Below are 13,007 nucleotides of genomic sequence, written 5' to 3'. Positions count from 1 at the left end.
CACATGTTAAAAAATATTTCCAGTGACAGAGAATTCGTAATTCTTTGTAAATTTGCTTGATGTTTGTGGTTAATCGCCTATATAAACAATATTTTTAGGCTGGGCACAGTGGTTCAGGCCTGTAATCCCAGCACTTTGAGAGGTCGAGGCAGGTGGATTACTTGAGGCCAGGAGTTAAGACCAGCTTGGCCAACATGGCAAAACCCCATCTCTACTAAAAATACAAAAATTAGCCAGGCGTGGTGGTGGGTGCCTGTAAATCCCAGCTACTCAGGAGGCTGAGGCATGAGAATCACTTCAACCTGGGAGGTGGAGGCTGCAGTAAGCCAAGATTGTGCCATTGCACTCCAGCCTGGGAGACACAGCAAGACTCTGGTCTCAAAAAAAAATTTATCGGTTTCAAGTTTTCATTTCTTACTATTGTGTTCAATGAACTACATCCTCCAAATGATGCATTTATAACTCCACACTCCCTTTTTCAACAAACAGTTTCAGAGAACACGCTTGTTTCCTTAGAAGTGTTAAAATACAGTTAATAAAACTACTTATCTCTAAAAAACATCTGGAGGGTCCAGGAAATACTAAGAGAATAATTCCTGATTCTTAGCTAATAAGCATTTATTGAGACTCATCGTACAAAGAAATCAACGTGACACTGAAATATATTAACCAGTACCAGACTATGAAAAACAATCGGCTTCAATGACTCCCAGACCTCCTACTTTATTTGGGAATAACTGGTCTTTACTACTCTCTTTAACTTCAAGAGTCATCCTACGGCTGAGTACAGTTGTTCACACCTGTATCCCAGCACGTTTGAGAGGCCCAAGCATGAGGATCCTTCAAGGTCAGGAGTTTGAGAAGAGCCTGGACAACATGGCAAGAGTTTGTCTCTACAAAAATTTAAAAATTAACTGGGCATGGTGGCATGAGCCTGCTGTCCTTGCTACTTGGGAGGCTGAGGCAGGAGGATCACTTGAGCCCCAGAGTTCAAGACTGCAGTGGCTACGATTATACCACTGCACTCCAGCCTGGGTGCCCGAGTGAGACTGCTTCTTTAATTAAAAAAAAAAAAAAAAAAAAAAAAAGGCGTCCTAACTGATAGTTTCAAGACTTTTGAAGATGTACTTCAAAAAAAAAAAAAGCTGCAGGGGGAATATACATGATTATAAATAAAATACAGTAGTCTGTGTGTAAAATATTTCCTGAAGCTGGCTGATGGGTACATGGAATTCATTAAATAAACATCAACACAACAGTCTACCATACCCATATGAACATATATCTGTACTTAATCATTAATACAAGTAATACACAAAAGTGCTGACAACCCTCAACTAGAAACAAAGACTAAACCAGAACAAGGTATTACTATACATGGTTTATACATGGTTTATTACTATACACGGGTCACCGTGGGGAAAAAAATTACCTACCTCCATAAGCCTGAATTGTACTATTTTAAATAGTATATAAAATGAATGATCTCAGATTATTCAGAACAGAGCCAGATATGGTGGTGTGCATCTACAGTAGTCCCAGCTACTTAGGAGGCTGAATTGGAAGGATCACCTGAGCCCAGGAGTTCAAGGCTGTAGGGCACCATGATTGCTCCTATAAATAGCCACTGCACTCCAGCCTGGACAACACAGTGAGACCCCCTAACTCTTAAAAAAATAATTATTATTCAGAATGACAGAAATGGATTATTTCCAAAGGGCGTAAGTACCCCAAGTTGAATATTTCTGAGTATTCTTGTTCCTATTTGCCAAAAATGCTTTAAACGATTAAAGCCTTGGTTTTTAAGGTTTAATAGTAAAATTTTAATTATTCACTGACAATCTTTTAAAGCGCTGTTAACTTTCTGGGCACCAAATGCATTTTTTATTTAGACAGTCTCTAGAAACAGTTAAGAGAATGTATATTTTTGTAATAGACTGAGAACAATAAAATACAGCAAATCTGCTTAAAATAAGAATACAACACACTTCAAATCTAAATTTGGAAATTAGCTGGTCATGGTGGCACAATCCTGTAATCCCAGCTACTTGGGAGGCTAAGGCAGGAGAATCGCTTGAGCCTGAGAGGCAGAGGTCGCAGTGAGCTGTGATCTCGCTACTGCACTCCAGCCTGGAGTATATATGAAATATACACCATATATATATATATGACTAAATATTAAGCCAATAAACACGGTTAATGCCAAGAACATCAGATCTCCACATTCAGATCTCTTCAAATTTTAATCTTAGTTAAATAATACTTAAACCTTTAAATAATACCAAGGCAGCCCAAAATAAACTATTTATGGGAAAAGATTTAAACAATTTACAGATTGATTTTTCACACTTGCACAGGTAACCACTGGTGTCATATTTTGATAAGAAATACAGGCCGGGTCAGGTGAGGTGGCTTATGCCTGTAATCCCAGCGCTTTGGGAGGCCAAGGTGGGTGGATTACTTGAGGTCAGGAGTTTGAAACCAGCCCGGCCAACATGGTAAAATCGTCTCTACTAAAAATACAAAAAAAAAAAAAAAATTAGCCAGGCATGGTAGCAGGCACCTGTAGCCCCAGCTACTCGGGAGGCTGAGGCAGGAGAATCACTTGAACCTGGGAGGCGGAGGTTGCAGTGAACTGAGATCACGCCACTGCACTCCAGCCTAGGCGACAGAGCAAGACTCTGTCTCAAAAAAAAAAAAAAAAAAAGGAAAAAAAAAAAGACATCCAGGCCGGGCGTGGTGGCTTGCATCTGTAATCCCAGCCCTTTGGAAGGCCGAGATGGGTGGATCACCTGAGGTCAGGAGTTCCAAGACCAGCCTGGCTAACATGGTGAAACCCTGTTTCTACTTAAAATACAAAAAATTAGCCGGGCATGGTGGTGCACAGCACCTGTAATCCCAGCTACTGGGGAGGCTGAGGCAGGAGAACTGCTTGAGTCCGAGAGGCCGAGGTTGAAGTGAGCCAAAATCCAGCTTGGGCAACAAGAGCAAAACTCCGTCTCAACCAAAAAAAAAAAAAAAAAAAAAAAAGGAAATCCAATAAAACCAAGATACTCTCCAGCTCCATATCTGTAACCCTTTTGCCATTAGTAATTGTTAATTTTTGAAATTCAAAGTTAGTTTTTGAAATAATTTATGTAGCATTCTACTTTTGGGTGGACTGATCATTCATCTGATACAATAAATAGACCCTGTTCTAGATGCTTTGGATATAACAGTAAACAATACAATGTCCCCGCCCTTATGAACTTACATTCTAGTGGCTGGTTGAGAAAATTTTATGCAAGTCTACTTCTCAGCACTTATTCTGTATTTCCATATTCTCATGGCTTTTGCATATGTACTATCAAAGATACTTCAGGGCCAGGAGTGGTGGATCACGCCTGTAATCTCGGCACTTTGGGAGGCCGAGGTGGGCTGATCACCTGAGGTCAGGAGTTTGAGACCAGCCTGGCCAACCAACATGGTGACACCCCATCTCTACTAAAAGTATAAAAATTAGCCAGGCATGGTGGCATGCGCCTGTAATCCCACCTACTTTGGAGAGGAAGGAGAATTGTTTATACCTAGGAAGCGGAGGTTGCAGTGAGCTAAGATCACACCAGTGCACTCCAACCTGGGCAACAAACCAACACTCCTCCAAAACAAAAAAGATACTTCAGCAGTTTTTAAAGTTTGGGTTTGTATGTACCCACGTAGCTGATTTTCAGATTAGGCTTTAAAAGAGAGTCAGGGAAGCAATAAAAAAAGGAGTTTCAAATATAAAAGGTGCACCTGGGATAAAACCTGGAACCTACTGGGGCACCATAAAATTCGGCTGGAATATCTGACAACCAATAATCCCATCCAATCACTTCAAATACGCAGATAAATTTTTACTTTAATGACTTTCGGCTGGGCATGCTGCCACATTCCTGTAATCTCAGCACTTTGAGAGGCCTAGGCTGGTGGATCCCTAGAGCCCAGGAGTATGAGACCAGCCAGGACAACATGGTGAAAGTGAAACTTTGTCTCTACAAAAATAACACAAAAATAAGCCGGGTGTGGCTGGGCATAGCTGTTGTTCCAGCTACTTGGGAGACTCAGGCAGGAGAATCACTTGAACTCAGGAGGCAGAGGTTGCAGTGAGCTAAGATAACACCACTGCACTCCAGCCTGGGCGACAGGGAGAGACTGTCTCAATAAATAAATAAATAAGACTGTGACAATATCAAAGTCCCCAATAAAAAATAATATTGACTGTGACAATATCAAAGTCCCTAACCCTATCTATAAGTATTTTTCAAGATTGGTTCTTTTTAGGAGGCTGAGGCAGGCAGATCACTTGAGGTCAAGAGTTTGAGACCAGCCTGGGCAACATGGTAAAACCCAATCTCTATTAAAAATACAAAAATTAGCCACGGGTGGTGGCTCATGCCTGTAATCCCAGCACTTTGGGAGGCCGAGGTAGGCAGATCATGAGGTCAGGAGATTGAGACCATCCTGGCCAACATGGTGAAACTCCAACTCTACTAAAATACAAAAATACAAAAAATTATCCAGGCCTGGTGGCGTGTGCCTGTAGTCCCAGCTGTTCGGGAGGCTGAGGCAGAGGAATCGCTTGAATCTGGGAGGCTGAGGTTGCAGTGAGCCGAGACTGTGCCATTGTACTCCAGCCTGGTGTCAGAGCAAGACTCCACCTCGAAAAAAAAAATTAGGCCGGGCGCAGTGGCTCATGCCTGTAATCCCAGCACTCTCAGAGGGTGAGGCGGGCAGATCATCTGAGGTCAGCAGTTTGAGACCAGCCTGACCAACATGGCGAAACCCCGTTTCTACGAAAAATACAAAAGTAGGCAGGCATGGTGGCATGTGCCTGTAATCTCAGCCACTTGGGAGGCTGGGGCAGGAAAATCACTTGAACTCGGGAGTGGGAGGTTGCAGTGAGCCGAGATCATACCACTGCACTCCAGCCTGGGCAACAGAGCAAGACTCTGGCTCAAAAAAAAAAAAAGATTAGCCGAGCCTAGTGGCACACACCTGTAATCACAGCTACTCGGGAGGCTGAGGCAGGAGACTTGCTTGATCCCAGGAGGCAGAGGTTGCAGTGAGCCAAGATGGCATTACTGCATTCCAGCCTGGGCAAGAGTGTGACCTTGTCTCAATAAAATAAAACAAAATATGTAAAATTCCAGTTGAAACAGAATGAACTAGCCTACTCCCAAATCCTTAGTGCATGAGATGCCTCCAAGGATGTTTCAGAAACATCTGAAAGTCACTGCCCTACGTAACTGAATTACCTAAAAAACTAACAAAAAATTGTTTTAAGTATTTCTAGATTTAAGATTCCTAAATGGTATAGAATACTGTGGTTTTTTTATTGTGAGACACTTAGCAGCACAATTTCTCTAAGCCTTAGTTTTCCTCAACTGTAAAATGATGACTTTACACTAGAAGATATGAGGGTCTATCTACGATAAAGTTACACTATGATGAGGTCTATAATAAAATTAGTGGTGCTGATTTCTGAATTTTGAACAGGCATACTATGACAGTATACATTTTCCACGTCCTAAGATCTTAATTTCAAGTTTCTGTTAACATCTTTGCTTTATATTTAAAGCCTACTATAAATTATTCGTCACGTATCTTTTTTCGAGATGACAAGGAACTAAATGGAAATATTTTTTAAAGCTATCTATTTCCTTATCTTTCCTCAGGGAAGATATGTACCAGAAGAAATGTGCTGGGGAAAAAAATGACAACTTGGTTTAGGTTTTTCTGTTTTGCTTAAATCTGAAAGGGCATACTGCCTACAGTGAATTTAGCAGGGAGAAAGTGGGCCAAAATGAGGAAAAGAGAGAGACTACAATATGAAAATATTCTAGAAGAATAGAAAAGTAATCCAAGCTTTTTATTTTTTCTTTTATTTATTTTTTTAAACAGAGTCTCGCTCTTTTGCTCAGGCTGGAGTGCAGTGGCACAATCTCAGCTCACTGCAACCTCCACCTCCAGGGTTCGAGCAATTCTCCTGCCTCAGCCTCCAGAGTAGCTGGAATCACAGGCACCCGCCACCATGCCCGGATAATTTTTTTGTATTTTTAGTAGAGACGGGGTTTCAACACATTAGCCAGGCTGGTCTCGAACTCCTGACCTCAGATGATTCCCCCGGCTCGGCCTCCCAAAGTGCTGGGACTACAGGCATGAACCACTGCACCCAGCCACAAGCTTTTGAAGTATAGTAACTTTCTGAGATAAAGAAAATATTCATATTTCTTATAAAAATCATTAAACATATAATTATTTTGATCCTCTGTTCTGTCTTACTTCCTCTGATTAATTTATTATTTATTTATTTATTTTGAGACAGAGTCTTGCTCTGTCACCCAGGCTAGAGTGCAGTGGTGTGATCTCGGCTCTCTGCAACCTTTACCTCCAGGGTTCAAGTAATACTCCTGCCTCAGCTTCCTAAGTAGCTGGGATTACAGGTGCAGGCCACCACGCCTGGCTGGTTTTTTACATTTTCAGTGGACATGGGGTTTCACCATATTGGTTGGTCAGGCTGGTGTCAAACTCCTGACCTCAAGTGATCGGCCTCCCAAACTGCTGGGATTACAGGCGTGAACCAACACACCCAGCCCTGATTAATTTATTTTAAGAATTAGTTATGCCAGACCAGGCACGGCGGCTCAGGCCCATAATCCCAGCACTTTGGGAGGCTGAGGCAGGTAGACCACCTGAGGTCAGGAGTTCAAAACCACCCTGGCGAACTGGGTGTGGTAGCACACGCCTGTAATCCCAGCTACTCGGGAGGCTGAGGCAGAAATCGCTTGAACCCAGAGGTGGAGGTTGCAGTGAGCCGAGATTGTGCCACTGCACTCCAGCCTGGCCCAACAGAGCGAGTCTCTGTCTCAGGGGGAAAAAAAAAAAAAAAAGCATTAGTTATACTAGAGTAATGAAAGGTAAAACGTTTTACGCGCATTTTCATGAAACTCAATAGCAAAAAATTCCAAACTGTCAGTTATGAAGAGAATTTTTAGAAATCACACTCTCCATTTCTAAGTGCTTGATATAAAGTTCCAACCTCTTTACAATGAAGAAAAGGCTTGGAAATGCATTTCTGGATACTTTTTTCCTTTGTGACAGTCTTACTATGTTGTCCAGGCTACATATGAAATCCTGAGTTGAGGAAATCTTCCCCACCTCAGCCTCCAAAGTAGCTGGGGCTATAGGTATGTACCACCATGCCTGGCTTTTCTGTATTCTTTTTCTAAATAATCTAAAATACTGGTAAATCATATTCTGCTGCAAGTGACAGATCTTAGACACAAGGTCCAGAAAACTAAAGGGCAACCTTTAGTCATATGATCTTTAGGTACACAACAAAGAAAAAGCATCATAAAGTCAACAGTTAAGGCCAGACACAGTGGCTCCTGCCTGTAATCCTAGTGCTTTGGGAGGCTGAGATGGGAGGACTGCTTGAGTTATGAACCTTTCAGAATTGAAGCAGAGATTTGAGGACTAGGTAAAGGACATTGTAAGACTCCAAAAGTGTCATACAATGGTGTACTTAAGGACCTGAAAAACTTAACAGCTCACCCTGTGTACAAACAGCTTATAATTACAGAGCTATGGCTTCGTAGCAGTCATTCCCTATAGAACAAATGCTTTTTGGGACAGAGTGTGATAGTTCACACCTCTTTATGTTCAAGATGCTATTTCTACTCTGCTGTTCAAATGAAGAATGAAAAACACTGAATTATAACTGTTGATTCTTATTTCCTTTTTTGTTTTTTGTTTGTTTGTTTGTTTTGAGGCAGGGTCTCACTCTGTTGCCCAGGGTAGAATGTAGTGGTGTGATCATAGCTCACTTGGAAGTCTTGAATTCCTGAGCTCAAGCAACCCTCCTGTCTCAGCTTCCCAGACAGTTAGGACTTCAGGAAATACCACCATGCCAAGCTAATTTTTTTTTTTATTCTTTTTGTAGAGACAGGGCTTCACTATGTTGACCAGACTAGTCTCAAACTCCTGGCCTCAAGTGGTTTTGTTAATGCTGTTCTCAAAATTTATCTCAAGTGGTAATTTAGCCAGTAAATAAAAATTAAAAGTAAATGTTTAAAATAACTTTAACAGTTAAATTTTATACAATATTAAACACGGAGACTCACAGTATACTATAGACAACCATAGATTTTATAGATTTCAGATGCAGTATAGCATGGTATAAAATAATTATGAAAATGTTAGAAAGTAGACAAGGGAGTTTATTATGGCTGGGTGCTGTGGTTCACGCCTGTAATCCCAGTACTTTGGGAGGCTGAGGCAGGAGGATTACTTGAGGCCAGGAGTTGGAGACAAGCCTGGGTAAAATGGCGTGACCTAGTCTCTACAAAAAATACAAAAATTAGTCGAGCATGGTGGTGCGCGCCTGTAGCTCCAACTACTCAGGAGGTTGAGGTGGGAGAAACTCATGAGCCCAGGAAGTGGAGGCTGCACTGGGCAGTGTTCACAGCCTGGCTGACAGAGTAAGACTCTGTCTCAAAAAAAAAAAAGCCAGGCACGGTAGCTCACGCCTATAATTCCAGCACTTTGGGAGGCCAAGGCGGACAGATCAAGAGGTCAGGAGTTCAAGACCAGCCTCACCAACATGGTGAAACCCCATCTCTACTAAAAATACAAACGTTAGGGCTGGGCATGGTGGCTCATGCCTATAATCCCAGCACTTTGGAAGGCCAAGATGGGTGAATCACGAGGTCAGGAGTTCAAGACCAGCCTGGCCAATATGACGAAACTTCAGCTCTACTAAAAATACAAAAATTAGCTAGGCGTGGTGGCAGGTGTCTATAATCCCAGCTACTTGGGAGGCTGAGGCAGGAGAATCGCTTGAACCCAGGAGGCAGAGGCTGCAATAAGCCAAGATCATGCCACTGCACTCCAGCTTGGGTGGCAAGAGCAAGACTCCATCTCAAAAAAAAAAAATAAATAAATAAAAATAAAAATACAAAAATTAGCTGGGCATGGTGGTGTACGCCTATAATCCCAGCTACACCAGAGGCTGAGGCAGGAGAATTGCCTGAAGCCAGGCGTTGGAGGTAAGAGTGAGCTGAGATCACACCACTGCACTCCAAGCCTGGGTGACAGAGCGAGACTGTATTAAAAAAAAAAAAGTTTAGAGTTCATTATATTTATTATCTGCCATAGTCCTTCCAAATTCCTGTTCTCAGAAACTGGATTTCTTGCCTTGTAGTATTACACCTTTTTTTTTTTTTTTTTTTGAGATGGAGTCTCGCTGTGTCGCCCAGGCTGGAGTGCAGTGGCGCGATCTTGACTCACTGCAAGTTCCGCCTCCCGGGTTCACACCATTCTTCCGCCTCAGCCTCCCGAGTAGCTGGGACTACAGGTGCCCGCCACCACGCTCAGCTAATTTTTTTTTTTTTTTTTTTTTTTTTGTATTTTTAGTAGGGACGGGGTTTCACCGTGTTAGCCAGGATGATCTCAATATCCTGACTTCGTGATCTGCCTGCCTCAGCCTCCCAAAGTGCTAGGATTAAAGGCGCAAGCCACCGCGCCTGGCCAGTGTTATACTTTAAAATAAACCTAGGCTCTTTTTTTCCCATTAACATAACAGTTTCAACTCTCTTTCCTACTGGAAAAAGTCAAAGGTGTTTCCTGTTGCATATGCCTTGATACATATCTCTTTGGGGCACGTCCTTAATTTTAACTCTTCCTATCAAAGAAGAAACCACTCATTTGGCTAAGAAACTCATTGCTTCTGAAAAGGCAAGTCAGAAATCTTTCTTCATTTCAGTCATTTCTGGCAAATGAGAACTAAAGCCAGCTCAAGGTTTAGCCCCTACTAGCTCCCCACCAGCATCAGATGCAGCTATGAAGGGAAGCTACTTGTAATCATTTCAACCAAATCCAAAAGTCAGAGAATCAAATTCTTTGTTCCATATTCCAACAGGTCCACCATTATGCAGTTTATCTTCCAAATTAAAACAATGATACTCTAAGATCAACATCTCTGCAGACATAGAATCAAAATTGAGCTTTACATTATTAGCAGGAGCAATATTTTAAGTGATAATACTCCCAAATTAAGCTGTGTGGATATAAGTATTTACTAATACATTTCCCCACTGATTCCACAATATAAGTGTGTAAAAATCTTAACAAAAATATATACTACTGTACTAGATAAAAGTCTACTCTGTTTAACAGTAAAAGGAACTACTTTAAAAAAATTTTATTTTTGAACTAAAAGTACAAATGCTATATAACTACCTCTGTATTCCAAATAAAACATGCTTTTAAAAAATTGCTGTAAAGAATGGAAAATATTGTAAAACAAAACATATCAACCACTTTTGGGAGGAAACCCATTACTGAAGATTTAAGTAATCATCCTGAATAAACAAACAATAAAGGATGCAAATCCCCCCTCACAAGTCAATTCTTTTGACACAGAATTAAAACTTTATCAAGTAGTTCATTACTGCAGCATATCAGTAATCAAACAATACATTTAGTAAATACATACAGTTCCAGAAAGGACATCATGAGGACAACAGTTGAGAAGGTGACTCTTGCATACTCTGTCATCACTGAATTTGATTCGTTGACGAGTAGTATCTCCTGTAATATAGAAGAGTTAATAACATTCAAGGTTAGACAACTGGAAAGTATTATTCTGAGAGCCCTACTATTACTAGCTTTTTATGTGTGGCTATATACACACATTATAAATCAGCTCAAGAGGGATTAGTTTTTATATACATCCTATAGAAAAACTATTTTAGACAACATGCAGTTGCAGTAAGTGTACTGCATACATAATTCAAATAGTCAAAGTGAGAAAGCAATGCATTCTGTTAAACAGAGTACTTCAGAAAAGCATAGGATTTTAGAGCAGGAATGGACTTTAAAGATTATCGAGTCCAACTCCTTCATACTGCAGATGAGAAAACTGAGGCCCCGAGAGGTTAAGCAACTTGCAGACCCACTAAGAGAGTTTATACTGGTATACAATGTTCCCTTCTTGACACTAAGCATTGATATATTTTTATTTACAGTAATTGAAAAACATAAAAAATAATCTTGCAAACATTGCATACACACTGCGAATCCCCACTGAACCCCAGACGCCATTTCTTCCACTATTTTGTTCCAGCTGAAGTGTCTCCCTTTTGCTGCTGGGAGGAGTTAGAGAGGGTAGAATAACGCGTTTAAGAGCGTACAAACCTGGAAGAAGGACTTACACACCAGTCAAACAAAGGCACATTGCCTAATGAAACGTTAACTTTAATGCGTCCAAAGGTTCCATACCTCCAAGTTTTATGTAGTCTGAGCTTTTCTATGCTGCCAAACTGGGTATATTTAAATTCATTCTGTCTTCATATAACACAATACACCTACCTCCTAAGCAAAAGAAGCATCCAACCTGCTTATCAAATATGGCTATCTACTCAAAACGTTAAAGAATCTAAGAAAAAGAAAGGTAACTAGCTCCAATAACAAAATACAGATGTTAGTTACAATTTTTTTGCTTAGAATCTCTTCGGAAGGACAAAAGAAAAAACTCATAAGGATGTTTCCTTTCTATACAGAATAAGCCCTAAGAAATGTAGGTGTTTTATTTTAGCCTTAAACTGATACACTATCGATGAATGAAAACCTACTGGTGAAATACTGAAGCGAGAACTATTGGTGCCAAAAGAGATATAAATACTTCCGTACTTCACATGATATGCCTGGAGCACTCCAAAAACTTTCGTGTAGGATGTGATTCAATCATTTAGTTTCTGTATTTTCACATGTAAGTAACAAAAAAGATTAAAATTTTACCCCTTTATATGGTCATATACTAAAGAGCTTAACTTAAATTCAACTAAATACTATCATTTTTAGATGGGGTAAGATTTTGTTCAAATTGTTTTAACTTGGTTAAAGATATTTTCAAAACATTCTAATTTGCAACCAGGGTATATAAAATTTTAACAACAGTAATTTATAGTTAAAACGATGGCTTCAGAGCAGTTCAACAATAGGTTTTCTAGAAGCTCGTCTCTAGTAGGTTATTTTTGACACAATTTGGAATATTCAGTTTAGTGTTTACGCCTGCTACTATAATGAAAGTTATTTTGATGGTCCTTTTTCCTTTTAAACACAACTGCTTTTGTTCCACATTCATTAACACATCTGAAAAGTTAGCGATAACTCACGGCTTGGCGAATGCGGGGCCTTTCTGACACTCCCTTGCAGATTGAGGTAGGCAGGCATAGATACATTGAACCTTTACAAATAAAACAAGGGGCCAGATTGTTCATTTTGTATAGAATAAACTCTGCCAGCAATTTCAATACAGCATCTAGAAGTACATGTTGACTGTAAAGATTCTTTTATATAAAAACAAAAGTGAACAAAATCAGGGTGTTTCATTTTTAAAATACTGACTTAACAAGCATAACCCCAGATAATTGTTTGACTGACTACAGGTAAAAGTCCAAAGCTGGAGCTCTGGACAATGTCTCTGAACCAAGTGGGGTTTTAAAAAATTATGTCTTTAAAAAGTATGTTTCATCAAGACTTTGGTGAGGACCTCAAGCTCATGTTAGAATGGTACTATGATAAGCTCATATCAGAATGTCAATGCTATTTAATTACAGGCGTTTTGCTTCCTATCATTTAAGAAAAAAATTTCATTTTAAATCTGTACTCTAATTATATTAAGGAATTTTAAAATGATAAAATTTTAAAGTTGAAACAAATAAAACAAAACAAAACAAAAAAACCCTTATGTATCTATTAGTTTTCCTGCTAAAAGTATCTAAATGTTTTGGTAATGCAACAGCAGAATCATTTCAGTGCTCTGTTAAACTAATGGCTCAGGCCTTAGAATAAAATCAGTTTTCATGAAGTTTACTAATCAAACATTTCATCAACTAGAGTAACTGATTTCTGCTTACCAATTTACATTCAAATATTAAGTTAATTGTGCCCTGAAGACACAGCTATCAGTTAAAATATGAACA

General features: G+C 40.0%; 1 protein-coding gene across 4 annotated transcripts in view; it reads right to left on the bottom strand.

The window, feature by feature from the left end:
• The window catches only part of LOC112620226 (putative RNA-binding protein Luc7-like 2), an 84,908-nt gene that overhangs the window by 38,904 nt on the left and 32,997 nt on the right, over window positions 1-13,007 (bottom strand). For 3 of the 4 annotated variants that reach the window (XM_025378519.1, XM_025378516.1, XM_025378517.1), the window contains one exon: window positions 10,517-10,611. In XM_025378519.1, coding sequence (XP_025234304.1) covers window positions 10,517-10,611 — 95 coding nt within the window. Of the gene's footprint in view, window positions 1-10,516; window positions 10,612-12,197; window positions 12,269-13,007 lie in introns of all 4 variants that reach the window. The other variant, XM_025378518.1, reaches the window with a different exon arrangement.

The sequence above is a fragment of the Theropithecus gelada genome, chromosome 3 (assembly GCF_003255815.1).
Source record: "Theropithecus gelada isolate Dixy chromosome 3, Tgel_1.0, whole genome shotgun sequence".
NCBI lineage: Eukaryota > Metazoa > Chordata > Mammalia > Primates > Cercopithecidae > Theropithecus > Theropithecus gelada.
Note: the sequence above shows the minus strand (reverse complement) of the source record. Positions and strands in the feature narration are given on the sequence as shown.